This window comes from Berghia stephanieae, chromosome 5 (assembly GCF_034508935.2).
Source record: "Berghia stephanieae isolate SIO BIC M18660-M18661 chromosome 5, UCSD_Bste_1.3, whole genome shotgun sequence".
Lineage (NCBI taxonomy): Eukaryota > Metazoa > Mollusca > Gastropoda > Nudibranchia > Aeolidiidae > Berghia > Berghia stephanieae.
Genome location: NC_088364.1, coordinates 68,267,823 through 68,295,667, shown reverse-complemented (window position 1 = coordinate 68,295,667; position 27,845 = coordinate 68,267,823). Strand labels below are relative to the sequence as shown.

General features: G+C 34.5%; 2 protein-coding genes across 8 annotated transcripts in view; one reads left to right on the top strand and one right to left on the bottom strand.

Annotated features, from left to right (window-relative positions):
• Positions 1–733: 733 nt before the first annotated feature.
• LOC144973496 (acyl carrier protein-like) lies at positions 734–11,070 on the bottom strand. 2 transcript variants are annotated; one of them, XM_078915983.1, is made up of 5 exons: positions 10,876–11,070; positions 5,930–6,043; positions 5,735–5,851; positions 2,809–2,896; positions 734–1,615 (listed from the first exon to the last, which is right to left on the bottom strand). In XM_078915983.1, exons 1-5 carry the CDS (start codon positions 11,026–11,028, stop codon positions 1,524–1,526), a joined length of 564 nt encoding a protein of 187 aa, XP_078772109.1. In that variant the 5' UTR covers positions 11,029–11,070; the 3' UTR covers positions 734–1,523. The 2 variants fall into 2 exon arrangements, with proteins under 2 accessions (XP_078772109.1, XP_078772110.1); XM_078915984.1 differs by lacking the exon at positions 5,930–6,043.
• A 3,002-nt stretch (positions 11,071–14,072) lies between these two features.
• LOC144973493 (uncharacterized) overlaps positions 14,073–27,845 on the top strand; it is a 51,581-nt gene continuing 37,808 nt past the window's right edge. For 3 of the 6 annotated variants that reach the window (XM_078915978.1, XM_078915981.1, XM_078915977.1), the window contains exons 1-14: positions 14,073–14,335; positions 17,142–17,283; positions 18,649–18,725; positions 19,461–19,572; positions 20,384–20,460; positions 21,629–21,749; positions 22,282–22,350; positions 22,878–22,959; positions 23,781–23,908; positions 24,255–24,302; positions 24,781–24,865; positions 25,448–25,532; positions 26,321–26,395; positions 27,264–27,380. In XM_078915978.1, the coding sequence (XP_078772104.1) occupies positions 14,265–14,335; positions 17,142–17,283; positions 18,649–18,725; positions 19,461–19,572; positions 20,384–20,460; positions 21,629–21,749; positions 22,282–22,350; positions 22,878–22,959; positions 23,781–23,908; positions 24,255–24,302; positions 24,781–24,865; positions 25,448–25,532; positions 26,321–26,395; positions 27,264–27,380 (1,289 nt within the window). In that variant the 5' untranslated portion in view covers positions 14,073–14,264. The remainder of the gene's footprint in view (positions 14,336–17,141; positions 17,284–18,648; positions 18,726–19,460; positions 19,573–20,383; positions 20,461–21,628; positions 21,750–22,281; positions 22,351–22,877; positions 22,960–23,780; positions 23,909–24,254; positions 24,303–24,780; positions 24,866–25,447; positions 25,533–26,320; positions 26,396–27,263; positions 27,381–27,845) is intronic. The other 3 variants (XR_013645554.1, XM_078915979.1, XM_078915976.1) reach the window with 1 other exon arrangement.

Sequence of the window (27,845 nt, the reverse complement as noted above, 5' to 3'; positions counted from 1 at the left end):
TTTTAAGGGTTTTACGGCGCTTGCAACACATTTAGGTCATATCAGCGCCAGTAAAAAGGAAGAAAATGGGATAGTAAAAAGTTCTAGAATTACAATTAAAGCACCCAAGAAAAAGTAAGACAAAGGGGAATTGAGAACAAATAGGGATCATGTTTTGTTTCTTTTTAAGGGTTTTACGGCGCTTGCAACACATTTAGGTTATATCAGCGCCAGTAAAGAGGAAGAAAATGGGATAGTAAAAAGTTCTAGAATTACAATTAAAGCACCCAAGAGAAAGTAAGACAAAGGGGAATGGGAACAAATAGGGATCAGATGTAGATTCCAAGAGCATACCACCAATGTACTTAGTTTGAGATCACCTATGTCTCATCCGGACACAAGCACAAAATCCAACAAAGAGGAATACACTCAAATGCTTACATTATACATTAAAAATAACCAATATAATAATACTTAACAGAGAGATGATTTACAAGGAAAAAAATATCATCTCCCAAACAATAACTATGCATTTGACTGTTTCCCTCTCAGCCAGGATTCCGGCCAGTGCCAGGACAAAACCAAGTAATCTCATTCCGAGACAAAGACAGAAAGCATGTTGGATAACAGATATAAGGGGATAGAAGACACAGTATGTACCTCCCTGCCCGCTATGGGAGGTCAGGATCCCCAAGATCAAAGCTTCTAGAAGCTTAACTTTTAGTATTCTCTTTAAGTAAGAACAAAACGAGGATGAATATTCAATAAACGTTTTATTGGTTGTTGTTTTATTTTTAATTTGTTTTCTCCTTTTTTCTTCTTCTCAGCACACTCAATTTTACCAAGTCTGTACACAATCTGTTCCATCTTAAGCAAGAATGAAATCAAATGAGAACTTAATTAACAATAATACAAACAACACCAAACTTTTTCTTTGAAAAAGAAAATAAATCCTAGTAAAAAGCCAGGTCTTCATTTCCAAAGATATGACATCATCATTCAGATACAATGTAAAATCAAATTCGTTCATCCTTAACATTGACACAATTACACATTTCCAAATTAGACTATATCTATCAAATGCAAATGAGACAACTGCACTCAATTCTTATTTTTCTTTTAAAACAAGAAAATTTAGTTTAGGACAAAACAGCAACAAAAAGGGTGAATGATTTGTTTGTTTACAATTACCTCAAGAAATACATCAATCAAAGTAATTGTATTACGACTCTTAAGCTTTACCACTGAAAGTGAAAGATCTGATTAAAATCATAATGCTTGATCCGTCAGTGAAAGCTTGGAAAGAAGACCCAAATTTACAACTGCAAGAAATGGTGAAATTGCTGTTCAATAATGCAAAGACAAGATTTATAACATTCTACTTCTGTTTTTGTCTTTTTTTTCTATTTTGCAAACCAATCAAATCTAATGCACATGATCACGTGATACAAGACTCACTCCAATGTCCATACTCATTGTCTAACTGAATTTATTTAATGATGTCTATAAATTGTACACATTATCTATAATACAAATATAAATTTTCAATCCACGATATCCTCTTTGTCAGCAATATACTGCACTATATCTCTTGGTCTCTGCAATCTCTCTGCATCAGCATCAGGAATTTCAAAGCCTGTTTCAAAAATTAAAATAAAACAGACAATTTAAATCAGTTGTGAAGATAAAAGAACAAAAATAAAAAGGGTGCGTACAGTGGGCACCTAAATGAACCCACCACCTCTCCAAAGGGATTGTTTGCTATAAGAAATTCATATTCAAAAATGAATAAAGGTTCACTTTGCCTAAATGCACTCCATTTGGACATAATTCAAAGGCACCCTAAGGTGAATGGACTGACTCTGGACACCAAATTCAAAACAAATGCTATCCAAGGCCATGCATGAAGAAACCACAGTGCATGATTTTTTTCCAATTCTCTTCACCCAATTCATACTATCTTTCTTTGAATAGGTAATTGAATAAAGTTTCATTTGATACAAAATACAAGGTTATTCATAATATTATGTGAGTACAATGCGACAGGGAAACTTAATTCTGAAACATATCAATCACCCAGTTAGCTATCAATGTAATATGCAGTTAGTGATGGCCCTTAATTGACGATGTCTCACCAGCTGGTGTTGAGTCCAAAGGCATGGGTTGGAATCTCCATGAGGACAAAAATGTTTCCCTTGTCTTTAGACATTTTAGTTAGGTTAAAGTAACTAGTCCTATCAATGCCGCATACAGCATTGTCGTTCTTTTGGTGACTCGTTAGTCAAATGCCCACATAATGAGTGCTTAGTTTAAATATATGCATGCTTTACCTAAACGCATGGTTATATAGACTGTCCCTGTGATCACGCATTCAGGCATTACAATTGTTGGAAGTGACTTTATTGTGCTGATCTTATCATTCATTGATATGATAATCAGTATATAGGAAACAAGGTACTCTGTGTTTCCACGAAGTTAGTCTATGAAATAGTAACATAATCATGCCTACAGTTTGACATGGAGCATATCAACTGCCATGGTTAAGTTTTTGAAAGCAAAAATACGAAGGAATTATTTTTTTTAAATGTGAAAACTCTGGACAAAATCAATTAACTGCTTTATCTGATCATTCTGAACATGACACAAACAAAAATTTGACTTCGTCAAATTATGGTCGTACTTATAACATAAAAAAAGTGGTAACAATCTATCTTTTGGAAACCTCAGTTGAATTGCTGAAAACTGTAAGACGCAGATGAGTAAAAGTTAAGTTTTGCCCATTTATGCTTGAATACACAACTTTTTATCAAGCTTAAATCTCTTACTTACCAAATTCATCTTCTATGGCCATCACAATTTCAACTGTGTCAAGGCTATCAAGACCCAGGTCGTTTATGAAGTGTGAATCGGCTGTAAGCTGAAAAAAAATTGAGAGGGGAAAAAATAAAAGAAACAGTTCTTCATCTGTAAAAATATACACTGGCTAATAAATTGAAAGAAGGAAGAGCAAAAGGAGAAGGAAGAGCAAAAGGAGAAAAAAGGAAATTGTGACAAGAGAAGAGACAGAAAAGGCAGACAGAAGTGGAGGTTGTGACAAAAGAAAGAAAAAAAAACAAACTCTCTCAATTGACTTTTTTCAAATTTATTTTTTTTTCTTGCCCAGCTAAAAACATTACATCAATAAATAGATATTACAATACCAACTTTCTGATTTGTTTCTATCATTATTATTGTTATTATTATAATACAGTCAGGACGAATAAAAGAGATAACTGCCTGATTGATGTTGTGGTATGCAAAAATAATAGAAGAAATGATGACGTGATGAACAGAATCAATTTTGACTCGTGAAGTTATGAGCACCTACTTGTAACTATTAAAATCAATCTCAACTCTTTACTTTGATAACAGTCTGATGTAAAATAAATCTTAATATTCTCAGCTATAAATCATCATTAAACAGATGAAACAAAATAGACATATTTGGAAGAAATCAACTTCAAGATACTGGTATTCTATAATTTTGATGATTTACAAAACTAAAATCAATTAATGAAATAGTTTTAGAAAAACTGTGTTTTTATAATTAACATGCACTATATATAATTTTGATTAATCAAGACTAAATCTTAAAAATACATGTACAGTCAAACTTGTATAAGGTGGCCACCCATGGCACTCTACAAAAGTGGCCGGCTTAGACAGTCGGCCACCTTGTGCAAGTCAGCTATTTCTAAGAGATCTATGTAGTATCAATTTCAAATGAAATTGATTCAATTCCCAACTATAACTATTTGCATGCTTTAGACTCTCTCTCTCTCTCTCTCTCATTCTCCTTAAAGTTTCAACTCTTTTAATCACACCTGTGAAGGTAGTCCTTCTGAGCCATAAGGCCCAAGTTTATCCCAGTTAAAAGCAATTGGTTGCTACCCTTTGGATATGACATTGGTCTATTGCAAATGCACTTTCCTCCAAATCTAATAGATCCAGCTACCCAATCACTTCTGGGTGGACAAGGGGATCGGGAAAAAAAAAATTTGCTTCTTTATTCAGGATCGATCCTGTTTCCTTTACTTGTGAAACGAGTGCTCTACCAAAGAGTTAGCAGGACTTCCAATCACACTTATGCCAGGTCTAATTCCAATTGAGTATAATAATGATCATCTCAACTCAATCAATGATGAGTTATAGCTGAGAATATTAAGATTTATTTTACATCAGACTGTTATCAAAGTAAAGAGTTGAGATTGATTTTAATAGTTACAAGTAGGTAACTTCACGAGTCAAAATTGATTCTGTTCATCACGTCATCATTTCTTCTATTATTTTTGCATACCACAACATCAATCAGGCAGATATCTCTTGTATTCGTCCTGTATTATAATGATAACAATAATAATGTCACCAATTAATGCCTGAATTCGATCTAAAATAGTCACTGGGCTTTGATTTAGTACATGTATTGACAAATGGATTTTGCAACACAATTATTGCAAGTGCGTCATTTACCAACTCATTGTACTGGCTTATCATTTAGCCTACGGGTATGATCGTCTGGACAAGCATACAGTAAACTTTCAATTGGGGGATATGATACTTGAGTCGGATTTTCATTGTGGAAATAGGACGTAAAAAAGAGGGACAATAAATTGAGCTAGAAAGAAATGTTTGCTTTCTGGTTTATACTGTAGCTAGCCATCTTGTTCACTTGGTCTTTTGTTATTATATGTCACAAAAGACAGGCACTTGGTTATCCAACTGTTGACAAGATCACTTTGGCAAGACAATAAGATGCGATTTATCTCACATTTTCTTTTCACGCATAATCATTAAGCCAAAGGCATGTTTGTCTATGTGAAGTGTATATTGTAGGTACCTACCATGTAATTTTTCATTTTAAGAGTAGATAGAGAGAGTTGGCCATTGCAAAGACGAGCGGATAACGTGAAGAAGAGGTTTATTTGTTCTGTAGAGTTTCATGGCACTAGTAACACTCCTGAATCCTTAAGCACCAGTAAAAATGGGTTTAATTTTATAATTTAGATAATATCATCTGGCCGCCTTACACAAGTCCAATGGCTTTTTTGTCCCACAAATAAGTGGCTGCAGTCACATTACGGAGTAGGCGCCTTATGCAGTAACAAAATAAAAGAAAGAAACAATGGTCAGCCACGAAGGCTGGCCATCATGGCAGGTGGCCGCCTTATACAAGTTGATTGACTGTATTTTATAATTATTAAAAATTTATTTTGTTGCATTTTTATTATAATAAAGCCTACTTATCATTATCAATAGGCAATACAGGTTTACTGGGATCCTTTACGGTGAAGCAATATTAATATGATACAGTGCTTGACATTAATTCAAGAATATTTCTACGATTACATTTAATTCCTGTCTACAATATATATTATTATACTTATACTAAAGGAAAGAAAGAAAAAAAGACAACGTTGATTTCTTTGATAGTGGTAGAGTTTACTGTCATCTCTAGCAGCAAAATAAAAGGGTATATATATAAAGTATTCATATGATGCCTACAATTATAAATTTTTATGTATGGTTTGTTCTCCGTTAACACTTAGCATAGACTCTTAAGAAAAATCAGTGTTATATTTCATCATTTTATATTCTTGAATTATTCAGGACTGGAGGAGGAGTTGGTGTTATAATAATAATAATAATAATAATAATACCATTTAAAAAACTTGTTTAACACAAAAATGAAAAGGTCTTTATCATTTATAATATCTACCTTTTCTGGATCGATTTTATCATACAATTTCAAAACCAAGTCCACTCGTTGCTGAATGGTGTCAAGAGTCATTGGTGCTTTTCCTCCATAAAGTCGTCTTGGTACAGAAAACAGGGACTGTAAAAAAATGTTAACAATCAACAAATAAAAACTCAAAGGTTAAAAGGATGAACTTAAAAATAGCAATCAATATACCTTTTCAGCATTGACTTTATCATAAGCCTTGCAAACACGCATGACTTTCTTCTCAATATCTACACGAGAGATTTTGGCTGTGCTGTATTTCCTGATAGACAAACTGTGTGCAAACTGTTGATAAAATAAATATTAAGAAAGTTTTCCTCTTTTTCCTCATCAATTCTATTCATGCCATATTTAACAAAAAATTCTACATGAGAAAATATACTGTGAGCTATTACTTATGTCTTAAAAGGGACACCCAATAATCAATAATCTTTTAAATATCTTCGATCCCACGAGAAATATTTAAACAAATAAAGACAAAATTTGGTGAGACCTGAAATATCAAACTAAAGCTGGTGAATGTTTGCTTGAATTTTCAATTCCCCATTTCCAGAGCTACATTCCTGTTAAAATGAGATATTGTGCTTACTACTCTCTCTCAACGCGTGAGTCTGCAATCAAATTCATCCAAGTTGTAAAGTGGATGCTTTCCATTCTTGACACTGACATATGTGTCTGCTCTAGATAAGTGTCAATCATACAGTAAAATACAATCTCCATTCAAAAAGACGACTAAAAAAATTATTGTTTTTGTCCTTAAAACAAATAAAGACAAGGTATCTTAGGCTCTGTTAGAGTGATGTCAAGTCACATCCTAAAATCAAATTGCACTCGAGGGTTTTGTGTCCATGAGTAATTATGTATATTTATTGCTAAACCATTGATCTGACTGGCTGATCACTGATACTGATTCACCTCTTATATTATACTTACTAGATAATCAATAAAAAAAAATTGGTATAAAAAGGAGAAGTGATTAAATCTCCGCCGCTGGGAGAAATAAACTTGAACTCTATTTCTCCTAACAGTTTCCAGTTTGATAATTAGAGATGAGTTTAATTCCTTGAACGTTCGGAGAAATAAAGATCGTTTCTACCCAGCTATTTTTACAAGTAGCTCTATCCCCCCCAACCCCCCCCCCCCAAAAAAAAAAAAAAGTAAGCGAATTTAAGAGTAAATTGGAGAACAAAAGGATAAAATGAAAACTGAAACAAAAAAGAAAAGAAAAAGAAAATTTAAATAATTTGTGTTAGACAGCTGACTACTTGCAATCTTTCTTCTGTCTTTTCTTAACAACAAACAAACAAAAAATAAAGAAGAAAAAACTCGCCTCCTCAACTTAAAGTTTAAAGGCTATTCGAATTTGAGTCTGTATAACCCGGTAATTCAGGAAAATAGAGTTCAGCATTATTTTGCCGAGCATTTGAGAATTTGAATTAGAATTAGAGTTCAAGTTTTGGAGAAGTAGAGTTCAAGTTTGTTTCCCCGAGTGTTTAGAGTTTGAGAAATAGAGTTCAAGTAAGTCTATTTCCCAGAGTGCTTGGAAAAATAGAGTTCATAAATTTATTTCCCGAACGTTCCGAAAAATTGAGTTAAAAGTTTATTTTCTTGAACGTTCAGAGAAATAGAGCCAGCCAAAAAAAAAAATCATATTTACATTTATTATTATAACTTGACAAACCGGAACCGTGAATGACCATTGCGCCGAGCTTGCAGAATTGGTAATTATAAGTTGTGGTGGTCGTGGATGTTAGTGATGGTGTTATGTAATTTTAATCACCTTGTGATCAACATTTAAAATACATTTTTAGAGACTCACTAGTCACTAAGCACAGAATCAAAATGTCAACAGTTCCCTTACTTTTCGTGGGTCCAGCATCTGGCTAACCAATTTTCTCAGCTCGCATCCCAGTCCCAGTTAGAATTAGAACATTGCGACTCCATATTTATGATAGGAACCATTTTTTAGTTTCAAAGTTTAATAAACTCATGACTTAACTCATATCATAATCATACATTATAATTATGATACTTAAACTTAAACTTATAGTTATAGAGAGGTGCGCCGGTGTTACCAATACTTAGCTTCTATACCAGGACAAATCATTCGTTTGGACAGAAAAATCAGTTTAGATTTGAAGATGCATTTGTTTTCTATCAAAAAACATTCGGTACTGGACAATCCTTGATGAATTTCAAAAGTTGTGTTGAAATTATATCCTAATTTTTTTCATGATTCATTCCTCGCGAAATCGTGTGGGTTTCGTTTCTGTTATCAAGGTGGCCCCAGTTAAAAAAGTTTATTGGGAAAAAGATACGGAAAAAAGTGTCCATAGATAGGTATGCAATTTGGTGCATTAGTGCAGTAAAAATTGGTGCGCAAAATTAGTTCGTAGCGGATGCGAGACTGCGTGTGTGTGTGTGTGTGTGTGTATGTGTGTGAGTGTGTGTATGTGTGTGTGTGTCTCTTTCTTTTTTTTTTTTTTTTTGGGAGTGCCTACGTACACGGTAACGGGGCATCTAGCCTCAGGATCTACGTACACGTAAACTGGTTTACTGTTGCAACACAAGCAATTGATGGTCCTCGCTGTCGTGACCGCACGCGCTCGTGTGTGTGTGTGTGTGTGTATTTTTTTTAAAAATCAAAACAATTTTAACCATTAATGGCGAGATTCGATCTTACACTCCCCAAACTCCAGATCTTAGTCTTAATGTTATCATTAAAAGACAAGCTTTGGGATTTATAGTTTAATTGAAGCCCGAGTCTAAATATACTCTTACTACTGCTGTCTTGGTGAACTGATTTATTCCGCATAAGCAATCTGCAGAAAAAAATCAGTGTCCCTGTAAAAGGTTAAAATTTCACGAAGTACGCTCCGTGAACACCGCTGTAACAATCCTTTGATCTACGTCATCAGGCAACCCGTTGTTTCTTTCATCTTTTCCCATTCCCCCTTATGATCCCCCCATCCCCCCGCCCATCTCTCTCTCTCTCTCTCTCTCTTATCATAGTGTTATCCCTTCCCCTTCCCATCTCAATGTAAAATGAAAACGTTCTGCTGTTTGCAGATACATGTATGATTGTTTTGTTTTTTCTCTCTCACTCGGCTAGGATTAAAAACCAGGACATCAGGTAATTGGTGTCTAATGCCAATATAGATTCTCTCTTTGGCCAATTTAGTCACGCATGTGGCAGCCCAGCTATTTATTATGTTCTGCCTATACTATAACACACAATAAGTGGGATTTTGGGGGTGGGTACGAAAGAAATCAAGGTCATAAGTAACCGTGCACAAGAGCTGTATAGGGAATTGGTTTCTGGGGGTCTTGCAAATACCAATATTTTATGGAAAGCTCTTTCGAACTCCAAGACGTCTGGTTTGTTTTGCTATCTTGGAACAAACGAAACAGATGTCTTGATGTGTGACCTAGTTGTCTGATTTTGTGACCTAGATGTAAGGTTTTGTGACCTAGATGTATCCTTTTGTGTGTGCAAGCCATGCGGGTAAGTACAGCGATAGCTTGCCAGTTGAGGAAAAGAAAAAAAAAAGAAGCAGCGTATCTGCATTTGAAAAACAAAACAAAAAAAACTGAAAAAAAACAAAACAACTTAACCTTTTAAAGGCGAATATCAATCTTACTTGGACCAAAAATAAAATCTTACCGTTTTCATCAAAAGACAAAAAACAAATTACAATTTAAAAACTTGAGCTTTTATACAGGGCAATATCCACCCAACGTGCTCAAAGCGCTTTTTATCAATATTCTTACTGCTCTTATGGTGGAAACGTTTATTTTTTCTGCGTTAAAAAATAATATAAATGACGACTATTATTTGAAAACAAAAGAATCAATGTCACTGGAAAAGGGTTAATTGCAGTACTCCTGCATCCTGTGAGACTCCTACGGCACTTGCTAATCATAAAAAAAGGAAATAGCAATCAACAATACTAAGTTGAAAAAAAAAAGAAGAAAAAAAGGAGGGGGGGGGGAGGAGAGCAAACCCTGTAGCAATGCAACCTTTAGCGGCGAAATTCGATCTTTGACCTAACACCAAATCCTCTTTCATCAAAAAACAAGTAACGGCAAAACGATTATAGACAATTGAAGTCCGAGTTGCGATAGTCTGACTGCTCTCTTGGTGGAAAAGCTGTATTCTCTGTTAACAATAATAAAGATAAAAGCAAACTATTATCTGAAAGCAAAAAATCTGCTTCGCTGTTAAGGGGTTAAGAACATCTGCCAGCATCGGTGACATGCTCTACGTCACCAAGGTCACAAGCTACACGTCTCCCTTTCGTCTTCATCATGCAACCCCCCCCCCCTCCACTCTCACGGTGGTGGTGGCGGCGGATAAAAAATACCTTTTTTTCTTTTATTCAATCAACTTGACTGCTGGTGGACCCTAGGCCTCTCTACAAGTCCAAGAAATAATACTCACTTTTTCTCTGCTCCAACGAAAATATCTACCCCCTACCGGTCTAATTATTTGAAGCAGACGACAAATTTCTCAAAACGGTCACGTGACACTGTAAAAACAACACAGGAAGTCCATGAAAGCTTATTTACGGCATTTCCTTTGAACCGTGTAAACAACAAAATTTCGTTTTCATTCGACTCAACGGGTCAGATTGGCCGGTATTTTTTAACGAACTAAAGTTCTGAAAAATCAAAATGTTTCTTAGAAAGTTGAAAGATGCTAGTTTTTGAAACAGAGGTAGGTTTTTAAGAAAAATCTTTATATTTTACGTGAATGCATGCTCAAGGCGAGTTGGACGTGCAGCGGAGGTTGGTAGGCCAAAGACCCACCTCTCTAGGTCTAGTTATAGCAGACAAGAAACAAAAAAGTTGTGATTGTGATTATTGTAATTGCGGTGATTGTGATTTGATTTTGATTGTCTTGTCTTGTTGAACTTGAATTAAATTTGTGAACAGACTTCGCTTCTAGTTTTGGTCAAGCAAACAAATTAATGGGTCGTGTTAAGTGCTATGACTATGACAATGGTATAAAAAGAATAGACCGGTGCCGGTACTTGAGCTTTTTTTTTTTTTTTTTCTTTCGCCTGCGAGAGCTCGAGTTCATGTCAATGTCAGTCTTTACATTATCAAGCATTTACCTGTTGAGTTAACCCTGATCGCTGTAGACAATTATGTGAAGTATCATGCCTGTGACGAATAACAGCAACTGCACTCAGTCTAGGAACGGTTGTCTTCACGACAAAAGATGCAACCGAAGTAAGTGACCTCGCGTTTCTCAGCAAAGAAGCCATTTTGTTATTGAAGGACGTTTTGCTACTTTCGATCTTTGGTCCAGGGTTGCCAGATTATTTTTCAACAAAATGCCAGGGGAAGACTCAAAAAATGCCAAAACACTCAAAAAAATGCCAAAGTCTGTTGACTCCCACCCCCACTAAGAAAACTACTCACTTTTGATAGACAATTTACTATCATATCCTGGTGGCTTGCGTGTTTTCTTTTCTTTTCTTTTTTTTGGATTATACTAAATTTCCTGTTGGGGTTAACAGGCGACCATGACGCAAATTTTCACGAGTTTTGCAGGAGATTCCCAGAAAACTTACGAGGATACTTGTCGAGGGCTGAATTTGAGTGAATATCTGAGGGAGGCAGGGCTAGTTCAGGGTGTGAGTTTTAATAGCAAAGTTTTCCGGTGTGAAGAGATTTGTTTTTACGCGTTTAGAAATAATTAAAAAAGGTGTCATTTGAAGTATAATATACAAGAAAAGAAAATGCCAAATGAAAATGCCAAATGCCAAATGATTTTTCTAATGCCAAAAGGTTTTCAAAAATGCCAGATTTTTGGAATCTGGCATTTAAAATGCCAAACTGGCAACCCTGCTTTGGTCCTCTCTCTCTCACAGTCTTACTATGTATTACTAGAGAAACATTTACCGGATCAAGAGTAACAATGAGTTCCTATATCTACGGCCGTAGTGTTGCATTTGTCGTGCTTTGTTGACAAAAGGGAAATTCGAAACATCCACATTGTCTGTCTTCGTTAATTACGTTGAAGTTTCCATTCCATTTCACTATTAAGAGAGAGAGAGAGAGAGAGAGAGAGAGAGAGAGAGAGAGAGAGAGAGAGAGAGAGAGAGAGAGAGAGAGAGACTTGCATCAGCTAAACTAAATCTACTGAATGCGCAGGGAGCGCTCCTTGTAAATAGTAAATAGTAAATAATGAATTTATATAGCGCCTAAACATCCACGTTAATCGTGCTCTGCAGCGCTTTACATAATAAAAATAAAAATGTTTAAAAACACAAAATTAAAAATCACGACACTACATGATACATAATAAGCATGCATACAAAAACAAAATCTAAGCAACATCTATTTTATGAAAAGTAAAGTCAACGAAACATGCATTTTCCCCATAGCAATCTATATGAATGTGAATCATGGAGAAAAACAGAGGCAGCTGAAAAGAGAATAAATGTCACTGCTGTTTTTAATATACATGAATGACATGCCTGTTGGTCGAAACGAAGGGACACACTTACGTCGATTTGCTGATGACAGCTTATTGTAGCCCATAGATAGTATGAGATTGGCTAAGAAGCTCACAACATTGCCATCCGGAAGTATAACGAACCAATACATAAAACTATGTAGGTTTAACCTTGAACGTTTGTAGTCTGGTTAATATAGTTTAGTGAGAGTTGCTCATAAACGCGGATGGCAAAAAGCAATTACGAAGACCTGAGTGACGTCAGCTTCAAACTATCTATAGGCAAATCAAAGCTGAGAAAGACATATTAATATTGCTACAAGCCGACCCCGACAAACTACTGGAATGTGAAAGGAAATGGAAAATGGAGTTTCACCCGCAGAAATGCCAGTTTCTCTGCATATCGAACAAAAAGAAGTCAATTGAAATTTAGAGCATAATATATATTTCAGAAAAGTGGGTGGAGCAGGCACGTTGGTGCCTGGTCGTCGGTGTCAGTATCCGGTGTGGGTTCACCCTTAGGGCTACGGTGTGGGTTCACCCTTAGGGCTAACCCACACCGGAGACTGACTCCGACGACCGGCACTGCCGTCTTCTGTCGTCTTCCGGATGAAGACGTCGGGCACGGACAAAATACTAAGAATAAAGAGTAGAATCTCTAGACCTACCCTTACCAAGCACCCGGCGTCCTCTGCCGTTCCTGGTATGGGTAGGTCTAGCGGCTCTTTTCTTTATTCTTAGTATTTTGTCCGTGCCCGACGTCTTTATCCGGAAGACGGCAGTGCCGGGTCGTCGGAGTCAGTCTTCGGTGTGAGTGTGGGTTAGCTCTATGGTTAGCCCTAACTATGAAGAAACCGGGATAAACTCCGGCTCAGCAGTCGCTGGCCATGCCACGTGCGACCACTGCCTCAAAATATAGATATTGTGCGTTTGGCTATGAAACTCACAATATTGCCATCCAGAAGTATATAATAACGGACCAACACACAATACTTTGTGTAACCGTAAACCTTGTTAATACAGTTTAGTGAGAACTATCCATAAACGCGGATGGCAAAAAGCAATAACAAAGGCATGAGTGACGTCAACTTCATACTATTTATAGTATGGTTAATCCAGTTTAGTGAGAATTAATCACAAACTTGGATGGCAAAAAAAAAAAAAAAAGAACAATGGCCTGAGTGACTTCATTATCATTCTATCTTTATACATAATGTCATGGTGACCCAGATGCCAGGAGTGACAAGAGATGAGAGATGTCTGACCTTTGTATCTGTCTGTCACTTTTAGCAAATTAATCTCTTTTCTTCAATAAATCTCATAAACTTAACCAAAGTTTCATAATTATGACTGAATAAGTATATTTCTAACCACCGCGACGGTGGATATGATTTTGAAAAACTACTTCTTTCCTTCGTCTGCAAATAACTTCCTCGTTTACATGTGTTACATGCAAGAACAATGGCCCAACCATTATAACTATTGTAGTTTAATAGCCTTCCCCATTCTTGTTTTCATAGAATTCCCTCACTCGCCCCTCATCTGATCTAAATATGGAATAAATATTCCTAATGCATATCATTTTCCGAGGACAAAAAAAGACCGAAGAACGGGCTTGGACCAGGGGTAGCCTTTACTTTGATAATTTATCAAAAAAGTCAACAACAACCGCTTTTTTTAGGAGGGGGGGGGGGGCATAAAGAAATGTTTGTTTAAAAAAAAATAAAAAAATTAAATAATTTCAATTGCAACATTGAAACTACCGTCCTCCAAGGACACAGTGGAAAAAAAAAATCAGAATGACATCCAAACCGATATTTATTTTAGGAGAAAAACATTCACTTCCTATTATTTACCTATTTCCGCTGCGGAATCAACACAGTGCACAGTTTTGTAGCCTATGCTTCCTGGTGTACTCACCAAATAATCAGAGTTTTATTTATAGTTTTTACTGCTCACATCTGTTCCATGAAACTTTGAAACTATAACCAACAGGATGGAATAAATCAATCCCTATTGTTCGATATCCAAACGACAGAAATGTTCAAGAAGGAAAATTTGAGGAAAAATTTCCTTCGTGTGAAACAGAATATTGATCAAGGCTTGGGAAGGTGGGTGTTGCGTTTTCTATTTCCAGTACCGTAAAATCTCAATCAGTTATCTCGTTTTTCCGACTGGCTTCTTTAAACTTCTTCTCATTCACGATTCACTCCATTCTCAGTCTCAACTCAAACTTGAGTCTCAAGTCTCAACAACACTGACTGAACTCTGTGAACTGGAGTCTGGAGTGGACTGCCATCACTAAACTCATAACTGTTACTGTGCACTGTTTCCACTTCACTGTTGGAGTGGACACCCATAGGGAAACTCATAACTGTTTTCACTTGCGCTGTTACTAACAGTAACAGTGTTGCTGTCACTGTTACTCAGTTAGTCACTTTAACTCTAACTCTGACATGGACATATTAATATTAAATCGGGAAACTTGATTAGAAAACAGAGGCGAGTTGAGATTAACGATTAACAATTAACTTGTTGGCTAGCAAGGACTACGCTACAAAATATAAATAAGTATAACAGAAAACAGACAAAATCACCTGGATACCTGGATACCTCTGTATAGAGCTTTTAGACTTGGTGTAGTCTCCTTCGCTCCTCCTCATCTATTTATGATTGGACCAATTTTTATAATTGAACTTGTTTCCTAGCGTGTTGGTTATCTCCAACTCTGCTTTGAATTTATTCAAATTTTTTGCTGATACTGTGGTTTATTGTAGTTTATTCCAGTTATTTACAATTCTAGATGAAAAAAAGTTCCTTCTTTCATTTGTTTTAAAACGTTCTTTTTTCAGTTTCTTGCTGTTTCCTCGTGTCTGAATGTTCTTGTTTGGTTTAAGGAATCCTGCCTCTACCCTGTCTATTCCCTTTACTATTTTATATGTTTGGATCATATCTCCCCTTCTTCTCCTGTAATCTAAGGTCGGGAGATTTAATTCTTTCAATCTCTCACAGTATGTTTTGTCTTTCAGGTGTGTGATAAGTTTTGTTGCTCTCCTTTGCACTCTTTCCAAACAGTCTTTGTCTCCCTCAAACTTCGGATACCATATGCAGTTAGCATATATTCCAGCTTTGATCTAACCATAGTCTTGTAGATGGTTGTAGAAACCTGATAAAATAAATATTTGATGTCTGGTTCCTTAAAAATTATATATATTATTATTATGGCATTCTTTCATAGAATTAAGTTTAAGTTGCTATAGTAATAGTTATAGGATTATGGAAGCGTCAATTTCCATAGAGTCAGTGTTAGGGACAGGGAGTAAGTCCAAGTAAATATCAAATCGTCAATTAGCCTACACTTTGAGTTTGAGTTTGAGTCAGATTGGACTTAGGATATAATGCGATCATTTTGTTTTATACTTGACTTAGTTCTGGAATTTGGGTCTACACATTTTTTTCATTGCGCTCAGACTCTCATTGCACTTACAGTTTGTAGCCTGGCATTGTAAATGCTACTCTGCTTTATGATGGTCTTAATGTCGAATACAAGATGAATGGCCTATTATGATTATGATTTAAATTAAAAACCATTCTCATTCACAAGGCCCCTACCAGACATGTCTGCCAATAAAGAAAAGTGATTATTGGCAGACACTGTCTGGCAATAGAGACAAGGCCAGGCTTTTGGTTATTTCCAGACAGTGTCTGCCAATAATCAAAAGTGCAGGTTTTTTTAATTATTGCCAGACACGTTTGATCACGTTGGCAGAAAGATTTTATGCAAAATGCCAAATAATCGGGAAAAAAATGCCAATGTTTATTTGTGTCCCAAATCAGTTAATATTATTGTCAAGTGACATCAGGTGGCATTGCTTCTATATTGCTATGTGCTCTTTTTATGAAATATATGTAATGTAATACCTATGATGGGTGAGTTGTCAGGTGAGGATTGAACCCAATTTGTAAAGGATTATTAATGCAGAAATGGCTAGACTCTAGTTCCATAGGTCCCTAGGGCTAGATTTGGACTTTTGAATGCTTCTTTGTGGTCAGAATTTGGAAGATATTTTTCTGTTTGAAAAAAATTGCCATTGAAATATTTCAACATTTCACTCTATATTCTCATGCCTCTCTTATTATATAACCTGTGATTGTAATCAATAAAACTTTAGCACTCATGTTTGTCCAATTTCAATTATCATTACTTTCATTTTTTATATTTTTGTAGATAGTGGTGGATGAGGACATTACTCTCCTGTTCAGCCAATTTCACAAATGATGCTTTTAAATTTAACCAAATCCATTTCCGACTTTTTGATTTGTCAATTTTGACAAAAGGTGCTGAGACTTAAATTTTCCAATTTGTGAAAGAGTATGGCCATCATTTTTGCATCCAAACCACTATGCATTGCCGTGTATAATGACATATCTGGCTTCTCATTCTGCGAAATATTCAGAGCTTTACCATGGTCATCTTTCAGTTCGTTAAAAGGGTTTATATGATTTATATGAATTCCTGTTTGTCTAAAAGGTGCCTTTGTGTTTGAGTTACAACTTCCAAATATTTAGATGGTTTTCAGTAGTCACTAAATAATACTAAAACATTAAAAAAAATCTGGCATGCAATCTATGAAAGGTAAAAAGATTTAGGCCTTTGACAGTTTGTCTTTATGGTAACATGTGTCTGGAAAATGATGAGATCATAATACTTTTACAATGGATTTTATTTAACTCTAAGTATAAACTACTGTATTTTTTTTTTTTTTACAAAGTTGTTATAATTTATGAATATAGGTATAGTAAAGTTTTGGTGAAATATTCGCTGTTTAAAAAAAATTTTTTTTTAGATTTATATTATTGTTGATTATTTCAATTATTGATAGATACTCTTTTACTTGCATAATTATTCAACATTAGATCTGAGAAGTCTGAAGTTTTGTCAGAAGATCAACAGGAAAATGAGAAACGAGTGGATGTGGTCAAACATGCCTTCCAGAACATTGCCAAGAAGTCGGGTACTGTGTTGCAGGCCCAAGGCAGTGACTTTGACAAACGATTGGTGAGTACATCAAAAAGGGATGCGGATATTAGTCGTGTGTCATATTAGATTATAGCATGTCATAAAAATTGAGTCAATATCATTTTTCATTAAACACAATTTATAGTTATCTCAACAAACACAAAGTTGATTATTTTTATAACATTCTTCAATAGATTGACCATGCTCAAGGCATTTCACAATGCTTCATTTATTTCCCCAGCAGGCCATTTGCAACCAAGTTTTCATTTTATACAATACAAATCATCTGTTTGGTGACCTTTTTCTTTTGTACTTGCAATTTTGGAATTAGATTATTTATTACTTGCTTCTAGCCATGTATTGTATTCATACACACTTTAATACTGTGAGACATCGTGTGAAAAGAGCTTTACTTTCCTTGCGACAGTTCATAGTGTCTGGGTGGGGAACCTGACCTCCCATAGCGGGCAGGGAGGTACATACTGTGTCTTCTATCCCCTTATATCTGTTTTCCAACATGCTTTCTGTCTTTGTCTTGGAATGAGATTACTTGTTTTTTTCCTGGCCCTAGTCGGAGTCCTGGCTGGGAGGGAAACAGTCAAATGCACAGTTATTGTTTTGGGAGATGATGTTTTTTTTCCTTGTAAATCATCTCTCTGTTATGTATTATTATATCTGTTATTTTTAATGTATAATGTTAGCATTTGAGTGTATTCCTCTTTGTTGGATCTTGTGCTTGTGTCCGATGAGACTTATAGCTGGTCTCAAACTAAGTACATTGGTGGTATGCTCTTGGAATCTACATCTGATCCCTATTTGTTTCCAGTTCCCCTTTGTCTTACTTTCTCCTGGGGCTTTAAATGTAATTCTAGAACTTTTTACTATCCCATTTTAGCGGGTGGTTGGATGGGAGCATCACCCTTGAATCATATACCTATGATGTTTGCATGGGTATACGATCCAATAGTGATGTCGTTTCTTCTTCTCTTTACTAGCCTATCCTGCTTCTTTGGTTTGTGATTGTATTTTTGACAGGGGATATTTTTTTTCTGTAAATCTTCTGCCTGTTTGTTCTTGGTTATTTATAATTTAGCTTATGATATCTTTAGGTTATGATTTTGATTTACATTTGTACTATTTTTGTTAGATTTCTTGTTTTTTTGTTTCAGCGGTCTCTCATATAACCTCAATTGTGTTGGAAGAGACCTAAAGCAACAAACAAACAAACAAAAAAACTATCCCATTTTCTTCCTTTTTACTGGCGCTGATATGACCTAAATGTGTTGCAAGCGCTGTAAAACCCTTAAAAACAAACAAACAACTGTTCATAGTGTATGTTACTTATTGATTTATCTGTTTTTTAAATTTCTGATTGATAAAAAAATATTTTGTATATTTCGACAGAAAAAACTTCCTGAGACTGGACTTGGCCATGCATTGATTGAGTCTGCCCAAGGATTAAGCACAGACTCTTTACTAGGGTGAATATCCTTATTTTTATATATAGAGCAGTGATGATAATTTTCCACGGATCGCAGAATTCCAGGATTTTGGGATTTTCTTTGAAATGTTCTGCTGTTTTTGCAGTGTCAAACATTTTTCTATGAAAAGTACTCAGGTGGCTCCACGACAGAACAATGAAAAAATCACGAATCATGAATCATGTCTTGTGTCAAGTTTTGAAACAATTTTATTTTTTTGAATGTGCGACTATTTGGTCTAGTGGTATGACGTTCGCTTTCGGATCGGAAGGTCCTGTGTTCGAGTCTCATGCTCGGCGCATAGTTGAGTTCTTGAAAAAGTCTCTTTACTCACATTCTCTCACCGTACTCAGGTGTAAAATGATACCTGGCCGTTAACAGCGTTGTCTTTGTCAGAAAAATTGTAATATTGCCTAACAGGCGTCATGTCCCGTCCTTCATGTTAAATGTTGCTGTTGACCAGGGACCCCATGTAAAGCGCTTTGAGCACATTTAGTGGATATAGCGCTATATAAAGCTCAATAATTTTTTTTTTTAAATATTCATTGAATTTGTTCAATACGAATATTTCAATGATCTCCAATGAAGCATAGTTTCACTTTCTATTTGAATTAGAATTAAAGGCACAAATTAAATATTATACTTTCTCAATCTTCTTTTCTGGTTTTCATTATGTCATATTATTTCCTCTTGCAAAGTTGATCAGTCATTTATTATTTTTCATCGATCCTATAGTTATACGTGCCATGTATGTGGTGAATGTCAAGGCAACTTGGCCAAGGAGAGAGTGCAATTTGAAACTGTGGTTGAACAAGATTTTATCAAGCCCATGAACAGCATTGTAGAGGTGGGTTTATCAGTATTATTACTGGATATTGAAATAGTTGGGTTAGTTGGAAGGAGTAGTAGTAGTAGTAGTGGTGGTGGTGGTAGTAGTAGTAGTAGTAGTAGTAGTAGTAGTAGTAGTAGTAGTAGTAGTAGTAGTTGGTTAGTTGGAAGGTGTATAGCATTTAGTAGTTGTAGTGTGGTAGTAGTAGTAGTAGTAGTAGTAGTAGTAGTAGTAGTAGTAGTAGTAGTAGTAGTAGTAGTAGTAATAGTAGTAGACCAACCTAATAATACCAAGAAAAATCATAGATTGAAAATGACAGTTGATGCCTGACTACATCATTTTGAGGGTTTTAAAGTGCTATTTTAACCCTTGTGATGGCAAATTGTTTATATATAAAGTGAGCTAATAGCAACTTCGATTTTATTACCTAAGAATTACAAATGTTTGAATTTTCACATATAGGCAGGTCTGTAAATGTAGTAGTTGTAGAAGTAGTTGTGGTAGCAATAGTAGTTGTGATAGTAGTAGTTGTAGTAGTGATAGTAGTATTAATATTAGTAGAAGCGGTCGCAGTAATAGTGATAGTAGTAGTAGAAGTAGTAGTAGTAGTAGTGGTAGTATAATAGTAGTAGATGTAGTGGTAGCAGTTTACAGTGGTTTTCTAGTCATGAGAAAGATTATACAATAAAAGGATTTTTTAAATCTTTTCATCTTTAAATCTTTGTTCTTTTGTTATTAGAGTGTTCTAGAATTTCAAGTCTGTGAAATTATCTTCAAAGGAACATTGTTTTATTTGGTAGTAACATTATGATATTATTTAATTGAACAGGTTGACATTCCTAGTATAATCAAGCAAAGGAAAATTCTCAACAAGTCAATTTTAGATATGGACTCCGCTAAATCTAGGTAAGGTGTTTATATTCTAAATGGTGTTTGGTGCTACTTGTCACTCAGATAAGATGTCTGAAGGCAAAAATAAAACTTGTGTGATTAGTCAAATGTACCTATGAAAACTTATTTGAAAGCTAGAATGGATCTTATTCGCCTTTGCACTAGTTAATAAATTTAAAGTGATAGTATTTGGTGAGATGTCAATAAGTTTTGCTTTTTATTGATTTGATTTTTGTTTTTGTTTTTAATAAATTTTATTAGTAGCTTGATTATTGGTGAAAATTCAGTAAAGAACTGAACAAATGTGTATAAAATGTGCCAGACAAAGCAATAAAGAAAAATACAATTAAAAAAACCATCCCCAAAAATCAGTTGACCTCGACTTGGGATCGAACCTCAGACCTTCTGATTACCAGTCATGTACTACCCATTAAAAACCATTACCATTAATGTTAGCACGTCTGACTGGTAATCAGAAGGTCTGAGGTTCAATCCCCAGTCGAGGTCGACTGATTTTTGGAGATGTTATTTTTTTTCTTGTATTTTTCTTTCTTGCTTTGTCTGGCACCTTTCATACACACTTGTTCCTGTTCTTTATCTTACACACGGGTGCCTGCTCCTTAATTTCTTTATTGATATTTCCAAGAAAATTCTTTAGTCTAGCAATACCCAATATAGATTTCCAGAAATGAATTGATAAAGTCCATGTTATCTTATCTTAAATGAGAATTGAAAGGACAAAAGCTAAGTATACAAGTCTGTTACAGGAAATGCTCATAAGACTGAAATGGGCTGGAATAATATAACACAAGCTGTCCATTCAATGAACGATGCCCGTTCAATGAACATGATGATAAGTCTATCTACTCAAAATTTATGATTCAAGTGTTGAATAAGATTTGAACGAATTTCTATTGTCTTAATAGACAATATGATTTTCGACTTTTGTAAGAGAATTCCATTGAGCTTTTAAAAAAATAATAATTGCGATATCGCCTAACAGATGTCATGTTGAGTGTTGCTATTGGCCAGGGATCCTTTGTAAAGCACTTTGAACACGTTTAGTAGATATTGCGCTACATGCTCAATCAAATCAATGTGAAAATTAGAGTGAGTTCACATAGCTGCAGAATTGTTGGCGACAGGGTTATATCTCTTCACTTTTATTTATTTTTTTTCACAGATTTAACCAAGCTGTTCGGCAATCCAACATACCAGGTGCAAATATGTCCAATGCTGCTACCAAAGTGGATGGCATCAGAGAGGAGCTGGATGAGGCTGAGTCCAAAGTGGAGACTTGTAAAGTAAGTTGATTTACATTCTGGTTTATTTAGAGTATGGGGATTTTGTATTCTCTTGTCTTGGGTTGGGTGGGATAATGGGTTTAGAAACAGAAATAATGATAATGGTGGCTGATATTTATGGTTATGATTATAATAGTATTTATGATGATGATGATGATAATAGTACTGGTAATTATGGCAGTAGTTATATAGTATTAATAATGATTATGATAATAATAACGATATGAATAATGATAATGGTTGCAATAGCATTATAATGATTCTGATAATTAATGATGACAATATTGATTGTTGTTACACCAATTTAAAAAAAATGCCAGAAAAAATGTTTATAATTATATTGTGAGAAAATTGTTAATTTCAAAAACATTTGATATTATTTGGATTTAAATACCAAAGAAAAGAAAAAAAGATAATGACGTTAATAAAACTGAATTTCTATTCACATCTCATATTTAAACAGTATTTTTAAAATATATTGGTTAAACTTTTTCTATTATAGAATTTGTTTGTTTTTTTTCTCTTTCCTAAGGATAATCTGTCCATAGAATTGTGCAATTTTACAGCCAAAGAAAGTGAACATGCGTATTTGCTGTTGGGGGTAAGTTTGTCACTTTGTGCAGATATGGAGATAAATGTTATGGGTCTGGAATTGTTGCAGCTTGCTGAGTAATCTTTTACCCAAAAAAAATTATTATTACTATTTTTCCTGTGAAGAGATGGCAAGTGTGGTACAATTCCATTTTCACGTCATTCAAACCAATTTTTAAAAGTTTTATATCTGCCTTTGATTATTCTCACTTTGATATTTTGAAAGAACTATTTATTCATTTATTAAATTTCAGGATTGCCCTGTCGTTTGTCATCTATTAATTTGGGTCACTTCTCTATGCTTTCTGTGTTGTGCTATTCACCAACTTATTTATCACTTGAAACATCAGAAATCTCTGGTTCAACATTCTTATACCCAGACATCTTATTAATTTACTGATCAATTTGAGGCTTTCATCAAGAATTACATTTCTAATTGTACAACTTAAAAAAAAAAAAAAACAACTAATTATTGGACTTATTCTTTTGATATAAGAATAAATTTGTTATTTTATTTTTATTTACATTCTCCCTCAGCTTCTTGAGGCCCAAGCAAATTATCACAGAAAAGCCATGGAGGCAATCGAAGCCTGTATTCCCCAACTTAGACTTGCCATCCGTAAGTATATTTACACCTACCGTTTCAGTGACGACAGTCTTCCTCGGAATTCCAGGTTTTTGGGGATTTCTTTGGAATTTTCAGCTGATTTTGTTATATCAAATATTTTCTGATGTGGATCCCTGGACAAATCAATGTCATAATTGGACACCTGTATTCATTGTATGGTTTTTAGACACTCCCAGTTTTATGACGTCAGCATATACGGGTTGGCAGCAAGACACAACAGGGTTGGGGAAAGGGATGGGCTAGTGGCATTATAGATTGTCTTTTAGAAAGGATAATTACAACTTAAAAATTCTCATAAAGAGTTAAGTGATATCATACATTTGGAGTGGATGGGTGTATAATAGTAACAACAGTAACATATCAGATGATATCACCTAAATATGGTATAATGTCATTTTGGATTTGGTTTGTTTGACTGATGTACCAATTACTTTTTTTCCTTTTAAAACAAATTGCCATTATCATCACTGCTTTTACAACTTCTTTGTTATGACATATTATCTGCAAAGGTAAATTATTCTATTATTATGGGTAAACAAAGGGTGAGACCTCAATTTAAGTAGTGTTGGTTCTATCACTTTATCTGCATATTCGTATCCTTGAATGGTCGTGTCGGAATCAGATCTTTCTATTTTTTATACTTTCCTCTCTTCTTGAGCATGCATTTCGCGAGGTGATTGTTAAATTGTTAATTCATCAATTTTGCAGTTTTTAAAATTTATCATCATATTTTTACTGGCATAATTTAAAATGGTGTTCATTTCCCTTTATTTCCATCAAAGTCAATTTTGTTCATTTCTTTCACCATTTAGAAAATTCTCCTGCAAAACCTTGTTATGGCTTGCATTTGGAGGAACATCTTCGTCTGACCTGCCGTGATATAGCTGTTGTATTAGAAGCATGTGTATTGACTTTGTTGGAAATTGGAATGGAGGAAGAGGTATTATTGTTATTGCTGCTGCTGCTGCTGCTGCTGCTACTACTACTGCTACTACTACTACTACTACTACTACTACTACTACTACTACTACTACTACTACTACTACTACTACTACTACTACTGCATCCACCACCAGCCACATCTGCTTCTTGTTGTACTGCTCCCACTGCCATAATGATTAAAAAGAATAAGATGGAAATCTTGCTTTTGAATTAGTTACAGATTATTTTTCTATTTTTACACTTTATTTTCCAAAGAAAAAACAAGTTTCATGTTTGTGACAGATGGTATTGTGAATATATAGAATAAATGACTATTTCACGTTTATTTATTTCCTTCTTTTCAGGGTTTGTTTCGAGTGGCGGGATCAGCAAATAAAGCCAAGAAATTAAAGGTAACAGAAATAACTGTGTACCCAGTATTTGCTCAAATGTGAGCATAAAAGCTTTGACAACTTGTCTTCGATTATCCGATTATCCGTAACACATGTCCTAAAATGAATGTCCCTGAAATATTACAATTACAGTTACAATTTATAATGGTAAAATTGAAGTGTTTGATGAATGATATTATTGTTCTCTTTCTATGATTTTTGAAGGGGGGAGGGGGTTGGTGAATGTGTCAGGCTGGTTTGAAATTGAGGACCTGAGGATCTGTTTCAGTCTTTGATTTTTGTTGTTGTTTTGTTTTAATAAATGACTTAATTAATTAATCGGTTAATTAATTTATTAATTTCTTTGTCTAATTTGTTTTTTTTCTTCCTCTTCCATCCCTCACACCTTTTATTATTTTGAAAGGGGGATGGGGGGGGGGGGGGGGGGTGTGATTGTCTTATCGTCTTCATTCATTCCTATTTCTCTATTATCTTGCAGGCTAGTTTTGATGCTTTCCCGTTTGATGCCAATGCCTTAGATGTAATGGTACACGAATATTGTTCTGACCCTCATGCTGTGGCAGGTATGTATGGCTTTTGTCATATAACAGTGCTGATGGTATTTCTCTGATCCACGGAAATTCACGATTTTGGAGTCAGAGGAGGAATTTCCTCCTTTTATAAAATTAATATTACATTTTTTCCATATCAAATGTACGGGCAGTGAGAGACTTGGTGTGTGGTGGAACAAATAGCTGCAGTTTCCCACTCTTGATTACCCTCACAATTGCTCTAAAAATGGGGGGGTGGGGGGGGGGGGGTGAGGAAGTAATTGTTCAAAGTTTTCCTCCTTTTTCACTTTCTCTCACATAAATGTACTTGCTTTTGACCTGTAAGTTATGTTTTGATTATGGCCCACGATCCACAGTGCTCCCCTATAATTGTGGATGGTGGAATAGTATGGTGTAAAAATAATAAAGATTACATATTGAAAATATTTCACTTCTCTATTATTTCAGGCTAAAAAAGTAGAATTTGATCATTTATTAATATTTTCATTTTGCTAAATTCAGTTTTCAATAGAAATTTTATATTCTTTTTACCAAGCAAATCTGTTTTTTGTTATCGGCAATGTGATTTTGAAATGTCTGTTTTTCGACCTACAGGAGCCTTAAAGCAGTACCTGAGAGAGTTGCCAGAACCACTTCTGACCTACGCACTTCATGACGATTTTATGCATGCCGCTACTTTGTGAGTTGTAATGCATTCCTTAGTGAATTTTCTGTCTTTTTTGCTTTATTTGACATGAGAGCCACTCACTTGTGACAAACAAACAAAACAAAACAACAAAACTCACTGTTCATAGCCCTGATGTGTTTATCATCATCATCATCATCATCATCACCATCATCATCATCATCATCATCATCATCATCATCATCATCATCATCATCATCATCATCATTATTATTATTATTATTATTATTATTATTATTATTATTATTATTATTATTATTATTATTATTTATTATTATTATAGTTATGATGATAATAATAATAATAATAATAATAATAATAATAAATAATAATAATAATAATATAATTATTTATTATTATTATTATTATTATTATTTTGCTTTATTTGACATAAGAGTCACTCACTTGTGACAAATAAACAAAACAAAACAAAAAAACTGTTCATAGCCCTGATGTGTTTATTTCTGGAGATTATTATTATTATTATTATTATTATTATTATTATTATTATTATTATTATTATTATTATTATTATTATTATTATTGTTGTTGTTATTAAATATTATTTATTACTTTTTGTAATATCAATTGCTTTGTGTGATCTAAAGGCATGATAGGGCCCTACATCCAGATCTGTCTTCAGCTTTCCTCATAAATTGCTTTTAATGTCGTGGGGAATTTTGAATGGGGGCAAGCTTTAGTACAGATCATCATTTTTGAAATCATTTAACTTCAACAATGTCAATAAGTCTACTCACCATATTCTCTCTCCTCCCCCACAGACAACCTGAACAAAGACTAACCACTCTTTGGACTGTCATTAACCGATTACCAGTTGCCAACTACAACAATTTTAGGTAACTAGAAACAAATATTTTCACAGGTTCTCAATCTTCTCAACGTAAATTTGAAGTTCTGAGATGCTTTTATATTTAATAAGTTACTTTTTAAAATTTTTGTTAGTAAATTTAAATCAAACTTTTTACTTTTTGTTTATTGTATTTCTTACGGACCAGTTGTTTCATTTGTAGTTCCTAACAATTGTGAGTATATTAGTGAAAAATTAATAAAATCAGTATTTTGGTAGAATACTCAACTCAATAAAAGAAAGACTTATTTAAATCTTAGTTTGAGCTAAGGTTCTTTTTTTTTTTTTTTTGATCTCTCTCAACTCCCACAGCTATGGTTAATAGCTGTGTTTATTGGATGTGGCAGAAACTGCTTTGTAAGACACTAACATCTTATTCGTGTGAAAGCAGCCAATTTTCAAATGTTACTGTTCGTTTAACATCACAGTTTCATGGGCTTCATGGTTCCAAAGGATTCTTTTTTTTGTTGTTGAAAATATGGCATGGGGTCCTGGTATCTTCGTCAATAGAGCATTTGTCTCATTCACACTGATTTGATTCGAAGTCATGTATTGTTTTGTTTATTTTTTAGCTCGCCTGTCGCACAGAAGTTATTTTGTAGCTTGTATCTCAGTAATTAATTTCATAATTAGTTTTGAAATATTGTTGGAAAAATATGTGGAATTTGAACAGTAAAATTGAGCGCAAGCAGATTCGGGTTATTTTACATTTCAAAAAGCCGAATATCATTGAGTTATTTTAATGATATAAAAATGAATCACAAAAGTTTTAATTTATTTATCTTTGTCCTCGTCAGACTTCATGATTATGCTTAATTTCATGTCTTTTTTTTTGTCTTTTGTTTTTTTTTTACCAGATATTTGATAAAGTTTTTAGCAAAATTGAAAGACAAGAGTGATGTGAACAAAATGAAAGCATCAAACATTGCAATAGTTGTCGGACCAAATTTACTCTGGTCCGAGGGTACAGATACGTAAGTAGACTATTGCATATTCAATTGATGTATGGAGTAGGTACACATACGTAATCAGTGATTTCTACAGCCTTGCCCACAACTTGGAATAATTTGTAGAACCACAATTATTTTTACTCTAACTGTAGAACTACATAAGTATGTAATGTTTTATTCACTATCATTTGGGTGTCTATTTTGATTCAGAAATGAGAATGTCAGCTCACATTTCTGCTCTCTGTAAATCTTTATACTTTTAATTGAAGAAAATCAGTTCGATCCGTAAGTATATTGCAATTGGAACATGTAAAACATTGGTTGTTTCCCTCATTTTTTCGAAACTAGATTATTGTAACTCCCTGCTTTTCAACTTGCCTCAGGCTTCTATTAAACAATTACAACTACTACAAAACAGTGCAGCAAGATTAGTTTTTGGCAAAAAAAAATTTGATCATGCAACCCCTTGGTTGGCCTCTCTCCACTGGT

Bases quoted from the DNA above. Each gene is read 5' to 3' on its own strand.
- LOC144973496 (XM_078915983.1), bottom strand. From the start codon at position 11,028: ATGGCTTCTTTGCTGAGAAACGCGAGGTCACTTACTTCGGTTGCATCT. The intron at 5,852-5,929 runs GTATATTGATTG...ATTTTTTTACAG, and splicing joins ATAAAGTCAATGCTGAAAAG to TCCCTGTTTTCTGTACCAAG. The intron at 2,897-5,734 runs GTAGATATTATA...ATTTTTTTTCAG, and splicing joins ATAAAATCGATCCAGAAAAG to CTTACAGCCGATTCACACTT.